Source organism: Pseudophryne corroboree, chromosome 2 (genome assembly GCF_028390025.1).
Source record: "Pseudophryne corroboree isolate aPseCor3 chromosome 2, aPseCor3.hap2, whole genome shotgun sequence".
NCBI classification, from domain to species: Eukaryota; Metazoa; Chordata; class Amphibia; order Anura; family Myobatrachidae; genus Pseudophryne; species Pseudophryne corroboree.
The window spans coordinates 611,893,958-611,919,316 of record NC_086445.1 but is presented as its reverse complement, the minus strand read 5'-3'; the positions used below and the strand labels follow the sequence as shown (position 1 = coordinate 611,919,316).

The 25,359-nt window shown below is 43.3% G+C and overlaps 1 protein-coding gene across 1 annotated transcript in view; it reads right to left on the bottom strand.

Moving 5' to 3' along the window:
* LOC135051018 (uromodulin-like) overlaps positions 1–25,359 on the bottom strand; it is a 64,809-nt gene that overhangs the window by 15,053 nt on the left and 24,397 nt on the right. Inside the window, exons 7-8 of the mRNA XM_063957217.1 lie at positions 17,371–17,530; positions 17,198–17,264 (exon numbers count right to left, since the gene is read on the bottom strand). Coding sequence (XP_063813287.1) covers positions 17,198–17,264; positions 17,371–17,530 — 227 coding nt within the window. The remainder of the gene's footprint in view (positions 1–17,197; positions 17,265–17,370; positions 17,531–25,359) is intronic.

Genomic DNA, 25,359 nt, shown 5'->3' with positions numbered 1-25,359 from the left:
TTAGCTTAGTGATATCATTCAGGTGCTCGAAAGGAAGGGGTATTTCTGAGCAAGAAAAAAGGCAATTGTTTCCCCAGCACACTGAATGGATAACAGTAACCAGATATAAATCCCACATGATAATAGAATTCAGAGATCTTCGTTACACATATTTGCGCAAATGTGTGGTTAAGCCCCAAAGCCGCATCAAGGCCTCTCTGTATATTTGGGGTCCCTAGCGCTATATCTAGGTGCAGGGTGTGGCACCCCAAAACACCAGAATGAGCCAGAAAGCACAGCGTGACATACCAGTGTAAAAAACTATAGTGTTAATAAATTAGTATTTAGGAAGCCGAAGCTATAGAGGGGGTGATACAAACATGAAATGTAATTAAAATAGAGAAATAGTGTTAGAAAATTAATAAGTGAAAAGTGTTAATAGAATGTAAAGGTATGCCACACTAAAGCCATCCAGCTCAGCCAGTCCAGAGGCACCACACCTCACACTTCCATTACCCCAATCTGGGTCTAATATTAACCAGCAAGGAGTCACATGATAATGGCTCCTTACTAAAATATGTCTAAGCTAAGAGCTACTTACCTTGGAGCAACCCCATAATGCTCCATGTGGCATGTCAGGGCCTGCACCTCCTCCTAATGCAGAAACCTCTCTGCCTCTCACAACAGACATATAGATTGGTAAATGCTCAATTAGCTTAGTGATATCATTCAGGTGCTCGAAAGGAAGGGGTATTTCTGAGCAAGAAAAAAGGCAATTGTTTCCCCAGCACACTGAATGGATAACAGTAACCAGATATAAATCCCACATGATAATAGAATTCAGAGATCTTCGTTACACATATTTGCGCAAATGTGTGGTTAAGCCCCAAAGCCGCATCAAGGCCTCTCTGTATATTTGGGGTCCCTAGCGCAAATATGTGTAACGAAGATCTCTGAATTACCCCTTCCTTTCGAGCACCTGAATGATATCACTAAGCTAATTGAGCATTTACCAATCTATATGTCTGTTGTGAGAGGCAGAGAGGTTTCTGCATTAGGAGGAGGTGCAGGCCCTGACATGCCACATGGAGCATTATGGGGTTGCTCCAAGGTAAGTAGCTCTTAGCTTAGACATATTTTAGTAAGGAGCCATTATCATGTGACTCCTTGCTGGTTAATATTAGACCCAGATTGGGGTAATGGAAGTGTGAGGTGTGGTGCCTCTGGACTGGCTGAGCTGGATGGCTTTAGTGTGGCATACCTTTACATTCTATTAACACTTTTCACTTATTAATTTTCTAACACTATTTCTCTATTTTAATTACATTTCATGTTTGTATCACCCCCTCTATAGCTTCGGCTTCCTAAATACTAATTTATTAACACTATAGTTTTTTACACTGGTATGTCACGCTGTGCTTTCTGGCTCATTCTGGTGTTTTGGGGTGCCACACCCTGCACCTAGATATAGCGCTAGGGACCCCAAATATACAGAGAGGCCTTGATGCGGCTTTGGGGCTTAACCACACATTTGCGCAAATATGTGTAACGAAGATCTCTGAATTCTATTATCATGTGGGATTTATATCTGGTTACTGTTATCCATTCAGTGTGCTGGGGAAACAATTGCCTTTTTACTTGCTCAGAAATACCCCTTCCTTTCGAGCACCTGAATGATATCACTAAGCTAATTGAGCATTTACCAATCTATATGTCTGTTGTGAGAGGCAGAGAGGTTTCTGCATTAGGAGGAGGTGCAGGCCCTGACATGCCACATGGAGCATTATGGGGTTGCTCCAAGGTAAGTAGCTCTTAGCTTAGACATATTTTAGTAAGGAGCCATTATCATGTGACTCCTTGCTGGTTAATATTAGACCCAGATTGGGGTAATGGAAGTGTGAGGTGTGGTGCCTCTGGACTGGCTGAGCTGGATGGCTTTAGTGTGGCATACCTTTACATTCTATTAACACTTTTCACTTATTAATTTTCTAACACTATTTCTCTATTTTAATTACATTTCATGTTTGTATCACCCCCTCTATAGCTTCGGCTTCCTAAATACTAATTTATTAACACTATAGTTTTTTACACTGGTATGTCACGCTGTGCTTTCTGGCTCATTCTGGTGTTTTGGGGTGCCACACCCTGCACCTAGATATAGCGCTAGGGACCCCAAATATACAGAGAGGCCTTGATGCGGCTTTGGGGCTTAACCACACATTTGCGCAAATATGTGTAACGAAGATCTCTGAATTCTATTATCATGTGGGATTTATATCTGGTTACTGTTATCCATTCAGTGTGCTGGGGAAACAATTGCCTTTTTTCTTGCTCAGAAATACCCCTTCCTTTCGAGCACCTGAATGATATCACTAAGCTAATTGAGCATTTACCAATCTATATGTCTGTTGTGAGAGGCAGAGAGGTTTCTGCATTAGGAGGAGGTGCAGGCCCTGACATGCCACATGGAGCATTATGGGGTTGCTCCAAGGTAAGTAGCTCTTAGCTTAGACATATTTTAGTAAGGAGCCATTATCATGTGACTCCTTGCTGGTTAATATTAGACCCAGATTGGGGTAATGGAAGTGTGAGGTGTGGTGCCTCTGGACTGGCTGAGCTGGATGGCTTTAGTGTGGCATACCTTTACATTCTATTAACACTTTTCACTTATTAATTTTCTAACACTATTTCTCTATTTTAATTACATTTCATGTTTGTATCACCCCCTCTATAGCTTCGGCTTCCTAAATACTAATTTATTAACACTATAGTTTTTTACACTGGTATGTCACGCTGTGCTTTCTGGCTCATTCTGGTGTTTTGGGGTGCCACACCCTGCACCTAGATATAGCGCTAGGGACCCCAAATATACAGAGAGGCCTTGATGCGGCTTTGGGGCTTAACCACACATTTGCGCAAATATGTGTAACGAAGATCTCTGAATTCTATTATCATGTGGGATTTATATCTGGTTACTGTTATCCATTCAGTGTGCTGGGGAAACAATTGCCTTTTTTCTTGCTCAGAAATACCCCTTCCTTTCGAGCACCTGAATGATATCACTAAGCTAATTGAGCATTTACCAATCTATATGTCTGTTGTGAGAGGCAGAGAGGTTTCTGCATTAGGAGGAGGTGCAGGCCCTGACATGCCACATGGAGCATTATGGGGTTGCTCCAAGGTAAGTAGCTCTTAGCTTAGACATATTTTAGTAAGGAGCCATTATCATGTGACTCCTTGCTGGTTAATATTAGACCCAGATTGGGGTAATGGAAGTGTGAGGTGTGGTGCCTCTGGACTGGCTGAGCTGGATGGCTTTAGTGTGGCATACCTTTACATTCTATTAACACTTTTCACTTATTAATTTTCTAACACTATTTCTCTATTTTAATTACATTTCATGTTTGTATCACCCCCTCTATAGCTTCGGCTTCCTAAATACTAATTTATTAACACTATAGTTTTTTACACTGGTATGTCACGCTGTGCTTTCTGGCTCATTCTGGTGTTTTGGGGTGCCACACCCTGCACCTAGATATAGCGCTAGGGACCCCAAATATACAGAGAGGCCTTGATGCGGCTTTGGGGCTTAACCACACATTTGCGCAAATATGTGTAACGAAGATCTCTGAATTCTATTATCATGTGGGATTTATATCTGGTTACTGTTATCCATTCAGTGTGCTGGGGAAACAATTGCCTTTTTTCTTGCTCAGAAATACCCCTTCCTTTCGAGCACCTGAATGATATCACTAAGCTAATTGAGCATTTACCAATCTATATGTCTGTTGTGAGAGGCAGAGAGGTTTCTGCATTAGGAGGAGGTGCAGGCCCTGACATGCCACATGGAGCATTATGGGGTTGCTCCAAGGTAAGTAGCTCTTAGCTTAGACATATTTTAGTAAGGAGCCATTATCATGTGACTCCTTGCTGGTTAATATTAGACCCAGATTGGGGTAATGGAAGTGTGAGGTGTGGTGCCTCTGGACTGGCTGAGCTGGATGGCTTTAGTGTGGCATACCTTTACATTCTATTAACACTTTTCACTTATTAATTTTCTAACACTATTTCTCTATTTTAATTACATTTCATGTTTGTATCACCCCCTCTATAGCTTCGGCTTCCTAAATACTAATTTATTAACACTATAGTTTTTTACACTGGTATGTCACGCTGTGCTTTCTGGCTCATTCTGGTGTTTTGGGGTGCCACACCCTGCACCTAGATATAGCGCTAGGGACCCCAAATATACAGAGAGGCCTTGATGCGGCTTTGGGGCTTAACCACACATTTGCGCAAATATGTGTAACGAAGATCTCTGAATTCTATTATCATGTGGGATTTATATCTGGTTACTGTTATCCATTCAGTGTGCTGGGGAAACAATTGCCTTTTTTCTTGCTCAGAAATACCCCTTCCTTTCGAGCACCTGAATGATATCACTAAGCTAATTGAGCATTTACCAATCTATATGTCTGTTGTGAGAGGCAGAGAGGTTTCTGCATTAGGAGGAGGTGCAGGCCCTGACATGCCACATGGAGCATTATGGGGTTGCTCCAAGGTAAGTAGCTCTTAGCTTAGACATATTTTAGTAAGGAGCCATTATCATGTGACTCCTTGCTGGTTAATATTAGACCCAGATTGGGGTAATGGAAGTGTGAGGTGTGGTGCCTCTGGACTGTCTGAGCTGGATGGCTTTAGTGTGGCATACCTTTACATTCTATTAACACTTTTCACTTATTAATTTTCTAACACTATTTCTCTATTTTAATTACATTTCATGTTTGTATCACCCCCTCTATAGCTTCGGCTTCCTAAATACTAATTTATTAACACTATAGTTTTTTACACTGGTATGTCACGCTGTGCTTTCTGGCTCATTCTGGTGTTTTGGGGTGCCACACCCTGCACCTAGATATAGCGCTAGGGACCCCAAATATACAGAGAGGCCTTGATGCGGCTTTGGGGCTTAACCACACATTTGCGCAAATATGTGTAACGAAGATCTCTGAATTCTATTATCATGTGGGATTTATATCTGGTTACTGTTATCCATTCAGTGTGCTGGGGAAACAATTGCCTTTTTTCTTGCTCAGAAATACCCCTTCCTTTCGAGCACCTGAATGATATCACTAAGCTAATTGAGCATTTACCAATCTATATGTCTGTTGTGAGAGGCAGAGAGGTTTCTGCATTAGGAGGAGGTGCAGGCCCTGACATGCCACATGGAGCATTATGGGGTTGCTCCAAGGTAAGTAGCTCTTAGCTTAGACATATTTTAGTAAGGAGCCATTATCATGTGACTCCTTGCTGGTTAATATTAGACCCAGATTGGGGTAATGGAAGTGTGAGGTGTGGTGCCTCTGGACTGGCTGAGCTGGATGGCTTTAGTGTGGCATACCTTTACATTCTATTAACACTTTTCACTTATTAATTTTCTAACACTATTTCTCTATTTTAATTACATTTCATGTTTGTATCACCCCCTCTATAGCTTCGGCTTCCTAAATACTAATTTATTAACACTATAGTTTTTTACACTGGTATGTCACGCTGTGCTTTCTGGCTCATTCTGGTGTTTTGGGGTGCCACACCCTGCACCTAGATATAGCGCTAGGGACCCCAAATATACAGAGAGGCCTTGATGCGGCTTTGGGGCTTAACCACACATTTGCGCAAATATGTGTAACGAAGATCTCTGAATTCTATTATCATGTGGGATTTATATCTGGTTACTGTTATCCATTCAGTGTGCTGGGGAAACAATTGCCTTTTTTCTTGCTCAGAAATACCCCTTCCTTTCGAGCACCTGAATGATATCACTAAGCTAATTGAGCATTTACCAATCTATATGTCTGTTGTGAGAGGCAGAGAGGTTTCTGCATTAGGAGGAGGTGCAGGCCCTGACATGCCACATGGAGCATTATGGGGTTGCTCCAAGGTAAGTAGCTCTTAGCTTAGACATATTTTAGTAAGGAGCCATTATCATGTGACTCCTTGCTGGTTAATATTAGACCCAGATTGGGGTAATGGAAGTGTGAGGTGTGGTGCCTCTGGACTGGCTGAGCTGGATGGCTTTAGTGTGGCATACCTTTACATTCTATTAACACTTTTCACTTATTAATTTTCTAACACTATTTCTCTATTTTAATTACATTTCATGTTTGTATCACCCCCTCTATAGCTTCGGCTTCCTAAATACTAATTTATTAACACTATAGTTTTTTACACTGGTATGTCACGCTGTGCTTTCTGGCTCATTCTGGTGTTTTGGGGTGCCACACCCTGCACCTAGATATAGCGCTAGGGACCCCAAATATACAGAGAGGCCTTGATGCGGCTTTGGGGCTTAACCACACATTTGCGCAAATATGTGTAACGAAGATCTCTGAATTCTATTATCATGTGGGATTTATATCTGGTTACTGTTATCCATTCAGTGTGCTGGGGAAACAATTGCCTTTTTTCTTGCTCAGAAATACCCCTTCCTTTCGAGCACCTGAATGATATCACTAAGCTAATTGAGCATTTACCAATCTATATGTCTGTTGTGAGAGGCAGAGAGGTTTCTGCATTAGGAGGAGGTGCAGGCCCTGACATGCCACATGGAGCATTATGGGGTTGCTCCAAGGTAAGTAGCTCTTAGCTTAGACATATTTTAGTAAGGAGCCATTATCATGTGACTCCTTGCTGGTTAATATTAGACCCAGATTGGGGTAATGGAAGTGTGAGGTGTGGTGCCTCTGGACTGGCTGAGCTGGATGGCTTTAGTGTGGCATACCTTTACATTCTATTAACACTTTTCACTTATTAATTTTCTAACACTATTTCTCTATTTTAATTACATTTCATGTTTGTATCACCCCCTCTATAGCTTCGGCTTCCTAAATACTAATTTATTAACACTATAGTTTTTTACACTGGTATGTCACGCTGTGCTTTCTGGCTCATTCTGGTGTTTTGGGGTGCCACACCCTGCACCTAGATATAGCGCTAGGGACCCCAAATATACAGAGAGGCCTTGATGCGGCTTTGGGGCTTAACCACACATTTGCGCAAATATGTGTAACGAAGATCTCTGAATTCTATTATCATGTGGGATTTATATCTGGTTACTGTTATCCATTCAGTGTGCTGGGGAAACAATTGCCTTTTTTCTTGCTCAGAAATACCCCTTCCTTTCGAGCACCTGAATGATATCACTAAGCTAATTGAGCATTTACCAATCTATATGTCTGTTGTGAGAGGCAGAGAGGTTTCTGCATTAGGAGGAGGTGCAGGCCCTGACATGCCACATGGAGCATTATGGGGTTGCTCCAAGGTAAGTAGCTCTTAGCTTAGACATATTTTAGTAAGGAGCCATTATCATGTGACTCCTTGCTGGTTAATATTAGACCCAGATTGGGGTAATGGAAGTGTGAGGTGTGGTGCCTCTGGACTGGCTGAGCTGGATGGCTTTAGTGTGGCATACCTTTACATTCTATTAACACTTTTCACTTATTAATTTTCTAACACTATTTCTCTATTTTAATTACATTTCATGTTTGTATCACCCCCTCTATAGCTTCGGCTTCCTAAATACTAATTTATTAACACTATAGTTTTTTACACTGGTATGTCACGCTGTGCTTTCTGGCTCATTCTGGTGTTTTGGGGTGCCACACCCTGCACCTAGATATAGCGCTAGGGACCCCAAATATACAGAGAGGCCTTGATGCGGCTTTGGGGCTTAACCACACATTTGCGCAAATATGTGTAACGAAGATCTCTGAATTCTATTATCATGTGGGATTTATATCTGGTTACTGTTATCCATTCAGTGTGCTGGGGAAACAATTGCCTTTTTTCTTGCTCAGAAATACCCCTTCCTTTCGAGCACCTGAATGATATCACTAAGCTAATTGAGCATTTACCAATCTATATGTCTGTTGTGAGAGGCAGAGAGGTTTCTGCATTAGGAGGAGGTGCAGGCCCTGACATGCCACATGGAGCATTATGGGGTTGCTCCAAGGTAAGTAGCTCTTAGCTTAGACATATTTTAGTAAGGAGCCATTATCATGTGACTCCTTGCTGGTTAATATTAGACCCAGATTGGGGTAATGGAAGTGTGAGGTGTGGTGCCTCTGGACTGGCTGAGCTGGATGGCTTTAGTGTGGCATACCTTTACATTCTATTAACACTTTTCACTTATTAATTTTCTAACACTATTTCTCTATTTTAATTACATTTCATGTTTGTATCACCCCCTCTATAGCTTCGGCTTCCTAAATACTAATTTATTAACACTATAGTTTTTTACACTGGTATGTCACGCTGTGCTTTCTGGCTCATTCTGGTGTTTTGGGGTGCCACACCCTGCACCTAGATATAGCGCTAGGGACCCCAAATATACAGAGAGGCCTTGATGCGGCTTTGGGGCTTAACCACACATTTGCGCAAATATGTGTAACGAAGATCTCTGAATTCTATTATCATGTGGGATTTATATCTGGTTACTGTTATCCATTCAGTGTGCTGGGGAAACAATTGCCTTTTTTCTTGCTCAGAAATACCCCTTCCTTTCGAGCACCTGAATGATATCACTAAGCTAATTGAGCATTTACCAATCTATATGTCTGTTGTGAGAGGCAGAGAGGTTTCTGCATTAGGAGGAGGTGCAGGCCCTGACATGCCACATGGAGCATTATGGGGTTGCTCCAAGGTAAGTAGCTCTTAGCTTAGACATATTTTAGTAAGGAGCCATTATCATGTGACTCCTTGCTGGTTAATATTAGACCCAGATTGGGGTAATGGAAGTGTGAGGTGTGGTGCCTCTGGACTGGCTGAGCTGGATGGCTTTAGTGTGGCATACCTTTACATTCTATTAACACTTTTCACTTATTAATTTTCTAACACTATTTCTCTATTTTAATTACATTTCATGTTTGTATCACCCCCTCTATAGCTTCGGCTTCCTAAATACTAATTTATTAACACTATAGTTTTTTACACTGGTATGTCACGCTGTGCTTTCTGGCTCATTCTGGTGTTTTGGGGTGCCACACCCTGCACCTAGATATAGCGCTAGGGACCCCAAATATACAGAGAGGCCTTGATGCGGCTTTGGGGCTTAACCACACATTTGCGCAAATATGTGTAACGAAGATCTCTGAATTCTATTATCATGTGGGATTTATATCTGGTTACTGTTATCCATTCAGTGTGCTGGGGAAACAATTGCCTTTTTTCTTGCTCAGAAATACCCCTTCCTTTCGAGCACCTGAATGATATCACTAAGCTAATTGAGCATTTACCAATCTATATGTCTGTTGTGAGAGGCAGAGAGGTTTCTGCATTAGGAGGAGGTGCAGGCCCTGACATGCCACATGGAGCATTATGGGGTTGCTCCAAGGTAAGTAGCTCTTAGCTTAGACATATTTTAGTAAGGAGCCATTATCATGTGACTCCTTGCTGGTTAATATTAGACCCAGATTGGGGTAATGGAAGTGTGAGGTGTGGTGCCTCTGGACTGGCTGAGCTGGATGGCTTTAGTGTGGCATACCTTTACATTCTATTAACACTTTTCACTTATTAATTTTCTAACACTATTTCTCTATTTTAATTACATTTCATGTTTGTATCACCCCCTCTATAGCTTCGGCTTCCTAAATACTAATTTATTAACACTATAGTTTTTTACACTGGTATGTCACGCTGTGCTTTCTGGCTCATTCTGGTGTTTTGGGGTGCCACACCCTGCACCTAGATATAGCGCTAGGGACCCCAAATATACAGAGAGGCCTTGATGCGGCTTTGGGGCTTAACCACACATTTGCGCAAATATGTGTAACGAAGATCTCTGAATTCTATTATCATGTGGGATTTATATCTGGTTACTGTTATCCATTCAGTGTGCTGGGGAAACAATTGCCTTTTTTCTTGCTCAGAAATACCCCTTCCTTTCGAGCACCTGAATGATATCACTAAGCTAATTGAGCATTTACCAATCTATATGTCTGTTGTGAGAGGCAGAGAGGTTTCTGCATTAGGAGGAGGTGCAGGCCCTGACATGCCACATGGAGCATTATGGGGTTGCTCCAAGGTAAGTAGCTCTTAGCTTAGACATATTTTAGTAAGGAGCCATTATCATGTGACTCCTTGCTGGTTAATATTAGACCCAGATTGGGGTAATGGAAGTGTGAGGTGTGGTGCCTCTGGACTGGCTGAGCTGGATGGCTTTAGTGTGGCATACCTTTACATTCTATTAACACTTTTCACTTATTAATTTTCTAACACTATTTCTCTATTTTAATTACATTTCATGTTTGTATCACCCCCTCTATAGCTTCGGCTTCCTAAATACTAATTTATTAACACTATAGTTTTTTACACTGGTATGTCACGCTGTGCTTCCTGGCTCATTCTGGTGTTTTGGGGTGCCACACCCTGCACCTAGATATAGCGCTAGGGACCCCAAATATACAGAGAGGCCTTGATGCGGCTTTGGGGCTTAACCACACATTTGCGCAAATATGTGTAACGAAGATCTCTGAATTCTATTATCATGTGGGATTTATATCTGGTTACTGTTATCCATTCAGTGTGCTGGGGAAACAATTGCCTTTTTTCTTGCTCAGAAATACCCCTTCCTTTCGAGCACCTGAATGATATCACTAAGCTAATTGAGCATTTACCAATCTATATGTCTGTTGTGAGAGGCAGAGAGGTTTCTGCATTAGGAGGAGGTGCAGGCCCTGACATGCCACATGGAGCATTATGGGGTTGCTCCAAGGTAAGTAGCTCTTAGCTTAGACATATTTTAGTAAGGAGCCATTATCATGTGACTCCTTGCTGGTTAATATTAGACCCAGATTGGGATAATGGAAGTGTGAGGTGTGGTGCCTCTGGACTGGCTGAGCTGGATGGCTTTAGTGTGGCATACCTTTACATTCTATTAACACTTTTCACTTATTAATTTTCTAACACTATTTCTCTATTTTAATTACATTTCATGTTTGTATCACCCCCTCTATAGCTTCGGCTTCCTAAATACTAATTTATTAACACTATAGTTTTTTACACTGGTATGTCACGCTGTGCTTTCTGGCTCATTCTGGTGTTTTGGGGTGCCACACCCTGCACCTAGATATAGCGCTACGGACCCCAAATATACAGAGAGGCCTTGATGCGGCTTTGGGGCTTAACCACACATTTGCGCAAATATGTGTAACGAAGATCTCTGAATTCTATTATCATGTGGGATTTATATCTGGTTACTGTTATCCATTCAGTGTGCTGGGGAAACAATTGCCTTTTTTCTTGCTCAGAAATACCCCTTCCTTTCGAGCACCTGAATGATATCACTAAGCTAATTGAGCATTTACCAATCTATATGTCTGTTGTGAGAGGCAGAGAGGTTTCTGCATTAGGAGGAGGTGCAGGCCCTGACATGCCACATGGAGCATTATGGGGTTGCTCCAAGGTAAGTAGCTCTTAGCTTAGACATATTTTAGTAAGGAGCCATTATCATGTGACTCCTTGCTGGTTAATATTAGACCCAGATTGGGGTAATGGAAGTGTGAGGTGTGGTGCCTCTGGACTGGCTGAGCTGGATGGCTTTAGTGTGGCATACCTTTACATTCTATTAACACTTTTCACTTATTAATTTTCTAACACTATTTCTCTATTTTAATTACATTTCATGTTTGTATCACCCCCTCTATAGCTTCGGCTTCCTAAATACTAATTTATTAACACTATAGTTTTTTACACTGGTATGTCACGCTGTGCTTTCTGGCTCATTCTGGTGTTTTGGGGTGCCACACCCTGCACCTAGATATAGCGCTAGGGACCCCAAATATACAGAGAGGCCTTGATGCGGCTTTGGGGCTTAACCACACATTTGCGCAAATATGTGTAACGAAGATCTCTGAATTCTATTATCATGTGGGATTTATATCTGGTTACTGTTATCCATTCAGTGTGCTGGGGAAACAATTGCCTTTTTTCTTGCTCAGAAATACCCCTTCCTTTCGAGCACCTGAATGATATCACTAAGCTAATTGAGCATTTACCAATCTATATGTCTGTTGTGAGAGGCAGAGAGGTTTCTGCATTAGGAGGAGGTGCAGGCCCTGACATGCCACATGGAGCATTATGGGGTTGCTCCAAGGTAAGTAGCTCTTAGCTTAGACATATTTTAGTAAGGAGCCATTATCATGTGACTCCTTGCTGGTTAATATTAGACCCAGATTGGGGTAATGGAAGTGTGAGGTGTGGTGCCTCTGGACTGGCTGAGCTGGATGGCTTTAGTGTGGCATACCTTTACATTCTATTAACACTTTTCACTTATTAATTTTCTAACACTATTTCTCTATTTTAATTACATTTCATGTTTGTATCACCCCCTCTATAGCTTCGGCTTCCTAAATACTAATTTATTAACACTATAGTTTTTTACACTGGTATGTCACGCTGTGCTTTCTGGCTCATTCTGGTGTTTTGGGGTGCCACACCCTGCACCTAGATATAGCGCTAGGGACCCCAAATATACAGAGAGGCCTTGATGCGGCTTTGGGGCTTAACCACACATTTGCGCAAATATGTGTAACGAAGATCTCTGAATTCTATTATCATGTGGGATTTATATCTGGTTACTGTTATCCATTCAGTGTGCTGGGGAAACAATTGCCTTTTTTCTTGCTCAGAAATACCCCTTCCTTTCGAGCACCTGAATGATATCACTAAGCTAATTGAGCATTTACCAATCTATATGTCTGTTGTGAGAGGCAGAGAGGTTTCTGCATTAGGATGAGGTGCAGGCCCTGACATGCCACATGGAGCATTATGGGGTTGCTCCAAGGTAAGTAGCTCTTAGCTTAGACATATTTTAGTAAGGAGCCATTATCATGTGACTCCTTGCTGGTTAATATTAGACCCAGATTGGGGTAATGGAAGTGTGAGGTGTGGTGCCTCTGGACTGGCTGAGCTGGATGGCTTTAGTGTGGCATACCTTTACATTCTATTAACACTTTTCACTTATTAATTTTCTAACACTATTTCTCTATTTTAATTACATTTCATGTTTGTATCACCCCCTCTATAGCTTCGGCTTCCTAAATACTAATTTATTAACACTATAGTTTTTTACACTGGTATGTCACGCTGTGCTTCCTGGCTCATTCTGGTGTTTTGGGGTGCCACACCCTGCACCTAGATATAGCGCTAGGGACCCCAAATATACAGAGAGGCCTTGATGCGGCTTTGGGGCTTAACCACACATTTGCGCAAATATGTGTAACGAAGATCTCTGAATTCTATTATCATGTGGGATTTATATCTGGTTACTGTTATCCATTCAGTGTGCTGGGGAAACAATTGCCTTTTTTCTTGCTCAGAAATACCCCTTCCTTTCGAGCACCTGAATGATATCACTAAGCTAATTGAGCATTTACCAATCTATATGTCTGTTGTGAGAGGCAGAGAGGTTTCTGCATTAGGAGGAGGTGCAGGCCCTGACATGCCACATGGAGCATTATGGGGTTGCTCCAAGGTAAGTAGCTCTTAGCTTAGACATATTTTAGTAAGGAGCCATTATCATGTGACTCCTTGCTGGTTAATATTAGACCCAGATTGGGATAATGGAAGTGTGAGGTGTGGTGCCTCTGGACTGGCTGAGCTGGATGGCTTTAGTGTGGCATACCTTTACATTCTATTAACACTTTTCACTTATTAATTTTCTAACACTATTTCTCTATTTTAATTACATTTCATGTTTGTATCACCCCCTCTATAGCTTCGGCTTCCTAAATACTAATTTATTAACACTATAGTTTTTTACACTGGTATGTCACGCTGTGCTTCCTGGCTCATTCTGGTGTTTTGGGGTGCCACACCCTGCACCTAGATATAGCGCTAGGGACCCCAAATATACAGAGAGGCCTTGATGCGGCTTTGGGGCTTAACCACACATTTGCGCAAATATGTGTAACGAAGATCTCTGAATTCTATTATCATGTGGGATTTATATCTGGTTACTGTTATCCATTCAGTGTGCTGGGGAAACAATTGCCTTTTTTCTTGCTCAGAAATACCCCTTCCTTTCGAGCACCTGAATGATATCACTAAGCTAATTGAGCATTTACCAATCTATATGTCTGTTGTGAGAGGCAGAGAGGTTTCTGCATTAGGAGGAGGTGCAGGCCCTGACATGCCACATGGAGCATTATGGGGTTGCTCCAAGGTAAGTAGCTCTTAGCTTAGACATATTTTAGTAAGGAGCCATTATCATGTGACTCCTTGCTGGTTAATATTAGACCCAGATTGGGATAATGGAAGTGTGAGGTGTGGTGCCTCTGGACTGGCTGAGCTGGATGGCTTTAGTGTGGCATACCTTTACATTCTATTAACACTTTTCACTTATTAATTTTCTAACACTATTTCTCTATTTTAATTACATTTCATGTTTGTATCACCCCCTCTATAGCTTCGGCTTCCTAAATACTAATTTATTAACACTATAGTTTTTTACACTGGTATGTCACGCTGTGCTTTCTGGCTCATTCTGGTGTTTTGGGGTGCCACACCCTGCACCTAGATATAGCGCTAGGGACCCCAAATATACAGAGAGGCCTTGATGCGGCTTTGGGGCTTAACCACACATTTGCGCAAATATGTGTAACGAAGATCTCTGAATTCTATTATCATGTGGGATTTATATCTGGTTACTGTTATCCATTCAGTGTGCTGGGGAAACAATTGCCGTTTTTCTTGCTCAGAAATACCCCTTCCTTTCGAGCACCTGAATGATATCACTAAGCTAATTGAGCATTTACCAATCTATATGTCTGTTGTGAGAGGCAGAGAGGTTTCTGCATTAGGAGGAGGTGCAGGCCCTGACATGCCACATGGAGCATTATGGGGTTGCTCCAAGGTAAGTAGCTCTTAGCTTAGACATATTTTAGTAAGGAGCCATTATCATGTGACTCCTTGCTGGTTAATATTAGACCCAGATTGGGGTAATGGAAGTGTGAGGTGTGGTGCCTCTGGACTGGCTGAGCTGGATGGCTTTAGTGTGGCATACCTTTACATTCTATTAACACTTTTCACTTATTAATTTTCTAACACTATTTCTCTATTTTAATTACATTTCATGTTTGTATCACCCCCTCTATAGCTTCGGCTTCCTAAATACTAATTTATTAACACTATAGTTTTTTACACTGGTATGTCACGCTGTGCTTTCTGGCTCATTCTGGTGTTTTGGGGTGCCACACCCTGCACCTAGATATAGCGCTAGGGACCCCAAATATACAGAGAGGCCTTGATGCGGCTTTGGGGCTTAACCACACATTTGCGCAAATATGTGTAACGAAGATCTCTGAATTCTATTATCATGTGGGATTTATATCTGGTTACTGTTATCCATTCAGTGTGCTGGGGAAACAATTGCCTTTTTTCTTGCTCAGAAATACCCCTTCCTTTCGAGCACCTGAATGATATCACTAAGCTAATTGAGCATTTACCAATCTATATGTCTGTTGTGAGAGGCAGAGAGGTTTCTGCATTAGGAGGAGGTGCAGGCCCTGACATGCCACATGGAGCATTATGGGGTTGCTCCAAGGTAAGTAGCTCTTAGCTTAGACATATTTTAGTAAGGAGCCATTATCATGTGACTCCTTGCTGGTTAATATTAGACCCAGATTGGGGTAATGGAAGTGTGAGGTGTGGTGCCTCTGGACTGGCTGAGCTGGATGGCTTTAGTGTGGCATACCTTTACATTCTATTAACACTTTTCACTTATTAATTTTCTAACACTATTTCTCTATTTTAATTACATTTCATGTTTGTATCACCCCCTCTATAGCTTCGGCTTCCTAAATACTAATTTATTAACACTATAGTTTTTTACACTGGTATGTCACGCTGTGCTTTCTGGCTCATTCTGGTGTTTTGGGGTGCCACACCCTGCACCTAGATATAGCGCTAGGGACCCCAAATATACAGAGAGGCCTTGATGCGGCTTTGGGGCTTAACCACACATTTGCGCAAATATGTGTAACGAAGATCTCTGAATTCTATTATCATGTGGGATTTATATCTGGTTACTGTTATCCATTCAGTGTGCTGGGGAAACAATTGCCTTTTTTCTTGCTCAGAAATACCCCTTCCTTTCGAGCACCTGAATGATATCACTAAGCTAATTGAGCATTTACCAATCTATATGTCTATTTCTTTCACTGTAAGTCTCAGCCTGATTGACAGGCAGATGCATTTGGGGGGTGGGGATGGCCATCGTAAAAGGAGCTGTATAAGGTAACACATGCATGATGTACTATTCAAGTGCACAGTCTGGAACCTGATCTCTAGAGGAGGAGGTGGGCCCGCGTGCAGTGGGGCTCACCGGGGGTTTCCCCAGTACACCTGTGGGCCAGTCCAACCCTGGGTAGGGGGTAGGGGAGGGTTAGGATACTTTCTGGGGGGCTGCCAGGATTCCAATGGTCGGGATGCCGCTTTCTGTACTCTGACCGCTTGCATCCCGTCCATTAGGATAACATACAAGGGGGCAGATGTATTAACCTGGAGATGGCATAAGGAAGTGATAAACCAGTGATATGTGCAAGGTGATACACGTACCAGCCAATCAGCTCCTAACTGTTAATTTACATATTGGAGCTTATTGGCTGGTGCGTGTATCACCTTGCACATATCACTGGTTTATCACTTCCTTATGCCTTCTCCAGGTTAATACATCTGCACCTCAGTTTCATCACCTTACATGCAGACTTGGAATTAAGTAGAATACCATATATTGGTAGTTTCACTAAGTACTACTAAGCACTGTCCCTATCTGTCATAACTGCCAATACTAAAGATGAAACAAAAAATCCAACCAGGATTACTTTGATATTTAAGTGGGCCCAGGGCATTAGAAGTGACAAGTACACAGCAAAAGTCAAACCAAGGCTATCTTAGGATATTATTGCATAGCAATTTACTAAAGTAAAGACAATCTCTATAAAATAGGGACATCAAGGGGCTAAGCTATTTAAGGAACACATGCTATACTGCTAGGTACACCTGATAGTAAGCTAAGTATTCTGGTGGGTTATGGCAAATTGCTTGTTGGCTCCTTTAATAAAGTGGCCCTCAGTAGAATGTCCTGATGTCTATTCAATAATTCTAATGTTTTTTCATATGCTAGGAAGCCAGTATACAGTATTATTAATTGTTGTTTTACCAGTGAATATGAAAGGTCCTAGAGTGAACTGTGCAGTCCCTTCAGAAATATCACGAGATGATGAACACTGCAAGGAGTAAACAAGATACATAAACAATAAGTAACGGCATAAAAACACAGAAATAAGATGGGGGGTTTTATGTATGGGGGTAAATAAAAAGAAGATCACTCACTGATGAACATTTCTCACTTGCAGTGTTACACAGCCGAGCATCACAGAATATATAGACATTACTAAATCCACGGAAGGCGAAAGTGGTAACACTGAATCTGACCTCTTTGGAATCCCCATTCTCAACCACTTGGATACTTGGTCCACTAGTGCTTGAACAACTGCACAATGAAATGTATTAGATTTAAACACATGGAATGCTTACTCCAACTCAAAGCATAGGAAGCAAACATTTTTTTTTTAACTCTTTTCTACTTTACCATTCACGTTCACTATGATTGGGAATAGCAACCTTGCCCAATGCATGGCGAGTGAAGCAAGCCACGTGAGGGGACGCAGTACACTAATTTTTTGTGGCAGAAGAGTGATAACATACCCCAAAAGACCCCCAAAAATGATGTCAACTTTTTTGTGTCGACCATTTCCTTTTTGATCTTGTCAACTTTTTCTGCTGTCTACCTGTTCCATGTTGACCTTTTGATCCCGTTGACCTTTTGCATGTCGATCATTTGGGGTCGACCTATTGACTGTAGACTTTTTTTTAGTGTGTAGCTAATGATCCACACCCAAATTGTTATTATGAAGCAACTCTAATTTCCAGAGACAGAGCAAGGTTTGAAATGTTTGTCTCTAGACCGCTTTTGGATATTTGTCAATTGGAAATGTTCCATTATTTTAAAATCAACTCTTTTAGACATATTGCTTGGAAAAATATCTTTGAATATGTAATTTATTGGCAGCACGGATGGTGTAATGGTTAGCATTGCTGCCTCACAACACTGAGGTCATGGGTTTGTATACTCTCCCCCTGCTACCGTGGTTTTTTTTCCGTGTACTCCAGTTTCCTCCCACACTCCAAAAATATACTAGAAGGTTAATTTACCCCCAACAAACATAACCATAGCACGAATGTGTCTGCATGTATATGTGTTAGGGGAAATAGATTGTAAGCTCCACTAGGGCAGGGACTGCTGTGAATGTACTGCCAGTTTTATAATGGGTGCAGTGTAGTCCAGGAGGACCCACACCACACATGCTGCACTGATTTTTTTTTAATACTTACCCCTAGTCCCGCGTCGATGGCAGTAGTGCTGCAGAAATTGCTGGGAAAATGGTCTGTGGCCATTTTCCCGCAGATCTGTCCATGCGCATTAGTGTCTGAGCACTCTAGTGCTCAGACTCTACAGCGTTGTGCCGATGCTGGCGCCCGGCAGGGAGGAGAGGGCCTGGGTGAAGAAGGCTACATAGGAGCCTCCTCCTCTCTTAAAACTCCCCTGTGTGAACAGCCAGATATTCTCAGTAAAGCGCTGCAGAATATATGTGCGCTATATAAATAACTGGTAATCAATAATAAATACATAAATAAATAAATAAATGAATAATACAGGTTCTGTAACTGAGGATTCCTTCATGTGTTGGAAGAGCATCTAGATTTGCAAACCTAGAATGTACAGAATAGCTAAAAGTAACTATTCACCCAAAGATATCTACTCATATTTACCCCAGTATAATTTATTTGATTGCATTTTGGGTGGTGACAATTATTATTATTATTTAACATTCATTTATATAGTACCAGCATATTCCTTTGCGCTTTATGATTTGGAACAAGACAGTAATAAAGTGAGACTGGGTAATAGGAAATAGACAGATGAGTAAGTGGGGCCCTGCTCAGGGCTGTAACTAGGTGTGTGCCAGAGGTGCCTTGATGAGCTCTGTGGGCGCAAGACGGCCGGTAGAACCTGCAGGGCCACTCCGCACTTCTGTCTATTATGAAAGGCAGCTCCACAGCCACTGCCGCTAGCTGTAGTGCTGCCTGTCGTGAGGTGCGCCCAGCTCCTTCTCGCACCTCCATTACACACCTACTGTAGCTGGGCACGCTCCACCCCCTCACTGCAGCTCTTCTTGTCACCGTTAGTGGGCAGACAAAGCCCCGCCCACTCCCTCCCTCGTGCTCTGGATCCATACCAGCAGCACGGAGAAAGTATGCTTCCCATGCCCCCTGGTACCTCCAGTAGTGTGTGGAGAGAGACACTTGCGGGGAACAGAAGACTACATGGAACTAGGTCTGCCATTGATCTGGAGGCAAGTCTCCAAAACCATACTCTTAAAGCAATGTTCATTGAGGTTGTTTGCTCAGTTGTGTTTATGTCTTTGTTTTAAATTGTGTTATTATTTGTCACATTAAACATTCCACTGTCTCCCCATTGTGGCACTGCTTGATTTGTGATCCCAGGAATATTTTTGATAATATTAATACCTTCAAAATCAATTGTATTGTGCAGCAGAATAGGCTGTTGCTATATAAATAACAGGTCATAAATAAATACCTACCAACACTTAGATGAATGACTTAAGGTCAAAATAAGCCCTGCATTTGACTTTCCCAAACCATGCCAATCTGTCTAAGCTTCGCCCCAAACCAACCAGTAACGTCCACTACTGTGGGGGTGTAGTAGGGTATGCCGGCGGCCGGGCTACCGGCGACCAGCATACCGGCGCCGGAATCCCAGCCGCCGGCATACCATCAGCTGGGCGAGTGCCAATGAGCCCCTTGCGGGCTCGCTGCGCTCAACATGCTGTGGGCACGGTGGCGCGCTATGCGTGCCACGCCATCTATTCTCCCTCCTGGGGGGTCGTGGACCCCCAAAAGGGAGAAAAAGTGTTGTATGCCGGTATACTGTGCGCCAGGATCCCGACAGTCGGCAAACTGAAGACCACCCACTACTGTATTGTGTAATATGACTAATGGAGAATACTATGTTGTGCAATGTGACTAACGGACGCTACTGTCTTGTGTAATGTGACTAACGGATGCTACAGTGTTGTGTAATGTGACTAATAGACACTGCTGTGTTATGTAATGTGACTAATGGACGCTACTGTGTTGTGTAATGTGACTAATGGACGCTAGTGTGTTGTGTAATGTGACTAATGAATGCTACTGTGTGGTGTAATTTGACTAAAAGGCGCTACTGAGGGTTGAATATGACTAACAGACGTTACTGTGCAGTGTAATGTGACTAATAGATGCCACTGTGCGGTGTATTGTGACTAACGGATGCTACTGTGCGGTGTAATGTGACTAACGGACGTTACTGTGCTGTGTAATATGAATTGGTACTATTCTGTGACCACGCCCCTTTCCCATAAAGCTACACCCTTATATTTTTGATGCGTACTGCCCTTTTTTAAATGTGAAAGGAAGAGGGGGCACCAATTTTCAATCTATAAGGACATAGGAATAGGAACTTGATATAGTACATGAGGATTAGTGCTGCATATTGTTAGTGGTCCAGCCAGATGGATAAGGTTCTAAGGGGTCTATTTACTTAGTGTTGGATGGAGATACAGTGAATGGAGATAAAGTACCAGCCAATTGGCTCCTAACTGCCATGCCACAGGCTGTGTTTGAAAAAATAGGATTTTAATTACCTACCGGTAAAGCCTTTTCTCGTAGTCCGTAGAGGATGCTGGGGTCCACATTAGTACTATGGGGTATAGACGGGTCCCTTGGGAGCCATAGGCACATTAAGACTTTAATAGTGTGGGCTGGCTCCTCCCTCTATGCCCCTCCTACCAGACTCAGTCTAGAAACTGTGCCCGAGGAGACGGACATACTTTGAGAGAAGGAAATACACAGATAGTGGTGAGATTCACACCAGCTCACACATAACAGCAGAAAACCAAGCTAACCAGCTTGACACAATTCAGCAACAGCCGAACAACAGTACTTAACCAAGTAACAATGCAGTACTCAACCAAGTAACAAGGCAGTACTGAACCAAGTAATAACTGCAGGAAAAATGAAACGCTGGGCGGGCGTCCAGCATCCTGTTTGGACTACGAGAAAAGGATTTACCGGTAGGTATTTAAAATCCTATTTTCTCTTACGTCCTAGAGGATGCTGGGTCCACATTAGTACCATGGGGATGTACCAGAGCTCCCAGTACGGGAGGGAGAGCGCGGAGGCTCCTGCAGAACCAATTGACCAAACTTTAGGTCCTCAGAGGCCAAAGTATCGAACTTGTAGAACTTAGCAAACGTTTTCAACCCCGACCAAGTAGCTGCTCGGCAAAGCTGTAAAGCCGTGACACCCCGGACAGTCACCCAGGAAGAACCCACTTTACGAGTAGAGTGGGCCTTAACCGATTTCAAACACGGCAATCCTGCCGTAGAATAAACATGTTGGATAGTAAACCTGATCCAGCGAAAAAAATCGTCTGCTTAGAAGCAGGACACCCAATCTTGTTGGGATCATAAAGGACAAACAGAGCGTCCAACTTTCTGTAACGAGAAGTTCTCTTCACATAGATCTTCAAAGCCCTCACAATATCCAAGGACTTTGAGGTCATTGAGGAGTCAGTAGCGCCTGGCACCACAATAGGTTGGTTGATATGAAAAGCCGACACAACCTTCGGAAGAAATTGCTTATGTATCCTGAGCTCAGCTCTATCTTCATGGAAAATCAAGTAGAGGCTCTTGCAGGACAATGCCCCCAATTCTGACACACGTCTAGCAGATGCTAATGCCAACAGTGTGACCGCCTTCCAAGTATGAAACTTGACATCAACCTCCTGTAAAGGCTCAAACCAATCCAACTGCAGGAACTGCAGCACCACATTAAGATCCGAAGGTGCCATAGGAGGCACAAAGGGGGGTTGGATGTGCAGAACCCCTTTCAAGAAAGTCTGAATCTCAGGGAGGGCAGCCAATTGTTTCTGGAAGAAAATGGACAAGGCCGAAATATGGAGCCCAGGTGCAGGCCCACATCCACTCCTGCTTGCAGGAAGAGGAGAAACCGTCCAAGTTGAAATTCCACCATAGGAAAATTCTTGGATTCACACCAAGACACATACTTTTTCCAAATCTGATTGTAATGTCTTGACGTTACTCCTTTCCTAGCCTGTATCAGGGTGGGAATAACCTTGTTTGGAATGCCCTTCTGAGCTAAGATTTGGCGTTCAACCTCCATGCCGTCAAACGTAGCCGTGGTAAGTCTTGATAAGCAAATTGCCCCTGTTGCAGAAGGTCCTCTCGAAGAGGAAGAAGCCTCGGATCTTCCAGCAGTAACTCCAGAAGATCTGCATACTAAGCCCTTCTTGGCCAGTCCGGAGCAATGAGGATCTCCTGAACTCTTGTTCTTTTGATTAGTTGAGAATCCTTGCGAATAGCGGAAGTGGAGGGAACACATACACTGAATTGAACACCCACGGAGTTACAAGGGCATCCACTGCCACTGCCTGTGGATCCCTCGACCTGGAACAGTACCGCCGAAGCTTCTTGATGAGGCGTGAGGCCATCATGTCTATTTGAGGTACGCCCCAAAGACTTGTCACCTCTGCGAACACCTCTGGGTGGAGGCCCCACTCTCCCGGATGGAGATCGTGTCTGCTAAGGAATGCTGCTTCCCAGTTGTCCACTCCCAGAATGAAGATTGCTGACAGCGCCACTGCATGCTTTTCCACCCAGAGGATGATTCTTGTTACCTCTGACATTGCAGCTCTGCTTTTTGTCCCGCCCTGTTGGTTTATGTAGGCCACCGTCGTTACATTGTCCGACTGAACTTGAATGGTCTGATCTTTCAGAAGATATACCGCTTGTAGAAGACCGTTGTACACGGCCCTTAGTTCCAGAATGTTTATTGGAAGGATGGATTCCAGACTTGACCACCGTCCCTGGAAGTTTTCCCCTTGGGTGACTGCTCCCCAACCTCTGAGACTTGCATCCGTGGTTAGGAGGATCCAATTCTGAATCCCAAACCTGCAGCCCTCTAGTAGGTGAGAGGTTTGCAGCCACCAGAGGAGCGAGATTCTGGCTTTCGGAGACAGACGTATCCTCTGGTGCATGTGAAGATGAGATCCCGACCATTTATCCAGGAGATCAAGTTGGAAGGACCGTGCATGAAATCTGCCGTACTGTAGAGCCTCCCCAGAAGGCGAATACACTGATGAACCGATACCCAGATTGTCTTCAAGACATCCCGGACCATTGATTGTATCACCAACGCTTTCTCCACTGGTAGAAACACCCTCTGCACCTCTGTGTCAAGGATAATCCCTAGGAAAGACAATCTCCTTGTCGGCTCCAAATGTGACTTTGAAAGATTCTGGATCCATCCATGATCCCAGAGTAGTCGAGTTGTGAGAGCAATGCTCTGCAACAACTTCTCCCTGGAAGATGCTTTTATCAGCAGATCGTCCAGGTATGGAATCATGTTCACTCCCTGCTTACAGAGGTGTAGCATCATTTCTGCAATTATCTTGGTGAACACTCTCAGTGCCGTGGAGAGGTCAAATGGCAGCGCCTGGAACTGATAGTGACAGTTCAACAGCAATCTGAGATAAGCCTGGTGTGGCGGCCAAATCGGAATGCAGAGGTATGCGCCCTTGCCATCTAGGGATACCGGGAATTCCCCCTCCTCCAGACCTGAGATCACCGCTCTCAGAGACTCCATCTTGAACTTGAATTCCCTCAAATAGGGGTTTAAAGATTTTAAGTTCAATATTGGCCTGACCGAACCGTCCGGTTTCGGTACTACAAATAGGTGTGAGTAGTAACCCATGTTTTCCAGATGATGTGGAACTGGAACAATGACATTTGCCTTTTCCAATTTTTGAATGGCTTCATGTAGGATAGCCCTTTCTGTCAGCAAAGCTGGTAAGCCTTATTTGAAGAATCTGTGAGGTGGGAGTTCTTGAAACTCCAGTATGTACCCCTGGAACACTGTATCTTGCACCCAGGGGTCCAGGCCTGATGACGCCCAGATGTGACTGACATTTCTTAGTCGTGCTCCCACCTGCTCGATCTCCAGGCTGAGAGGTCCACCGTCATGTTGAGAATTTTGAGGAAGCAGAACCAGGCTTCTGTTCCTGGGAACCTGTTGGTGCAGGTTTTCTGGATTTTCTCTGACCACCTCTGAAGAAAGTGGAAGGGGGCTTGGACTTTTTAACCTTTGCGGTCCGAAAGGACTGCATTGTAGACGTAGGAAAAGATTTTCTCGTTGGCGGAGTGGCTGAGGGAAGAAAGGTTGACTTACCCGCAGTTGCCATGGAAATCCACGCATCCAATGCCTCCCCAAACAGAGCCTGACCTGCGAAGGGTAAGTTCTCCACACTTTTCTTGGATTCCGCATCCGCAGACCATTGGCGTAGCCAGAGTCCCCTGCGTGCCGAGACAGCCATGGAAGACGTCCTTCCATTCAGATGACCAAGGTCCTTCATGGCGTCCACCATGAAACCTGCAGAATCCTGTATGTGACGTAAAAACATTTCAATGTCACTTAAATCCATAGAATCTATGGCTTTAGAAATCCATGCACAGGCAATAGTGGTCCTTAACACCATACCTGAAGCAGTGTATATTGGAGGTCATTCCGAGTCGTTCGCTCGGAAAATTTCTTCGCATCGCAGCGTTTTTCCGCTTAGTGCGCATGCGCAATGTCCGCACTGCGACTGCGCCAAGTAAATTTGCTATGAAGTTTGGATTTTTACTCACCGCTTTTTCTTCGCTCAGGCGATCGTAGTGTGATTGACAGGAAATGGGTGTTACTGGGCGGAAACAGGCCGTTTTATGGGCGTGTGGGAAAAAACGCTACCGTTTCCAGAAAAAACGCGGGAGTGGCTGGAGAAACGGAGGAGTGTCTGGGCGAACGCTGGGTGTGTTTTTGACGTCAAACCAGGAACGATAAGCACTGAACTGATCGCAGATGCCGAGTAAGTCTGAAGCTACTCTGAAACTGCTACGAGATGTGTAATCGCAATATTGCGAATCTTTCGTTCGCAATTTTAAGAAGCTAAGATTCACTCCCAGTAGGCGGCGGCTTAGCGTGTGCAATACTGCTAAAATCGCCTTGCGAGCGAACAACTCGGAATGAGGGCCATTGATTTGAGCGTAGTCTCAATATTGCGGTCTGCCAACTCTTTCAAAGTGGTAGACCCAGGGACAGGTAAAACCACCTTTTTAGACAATCTAGATACAGAAGCGTCTA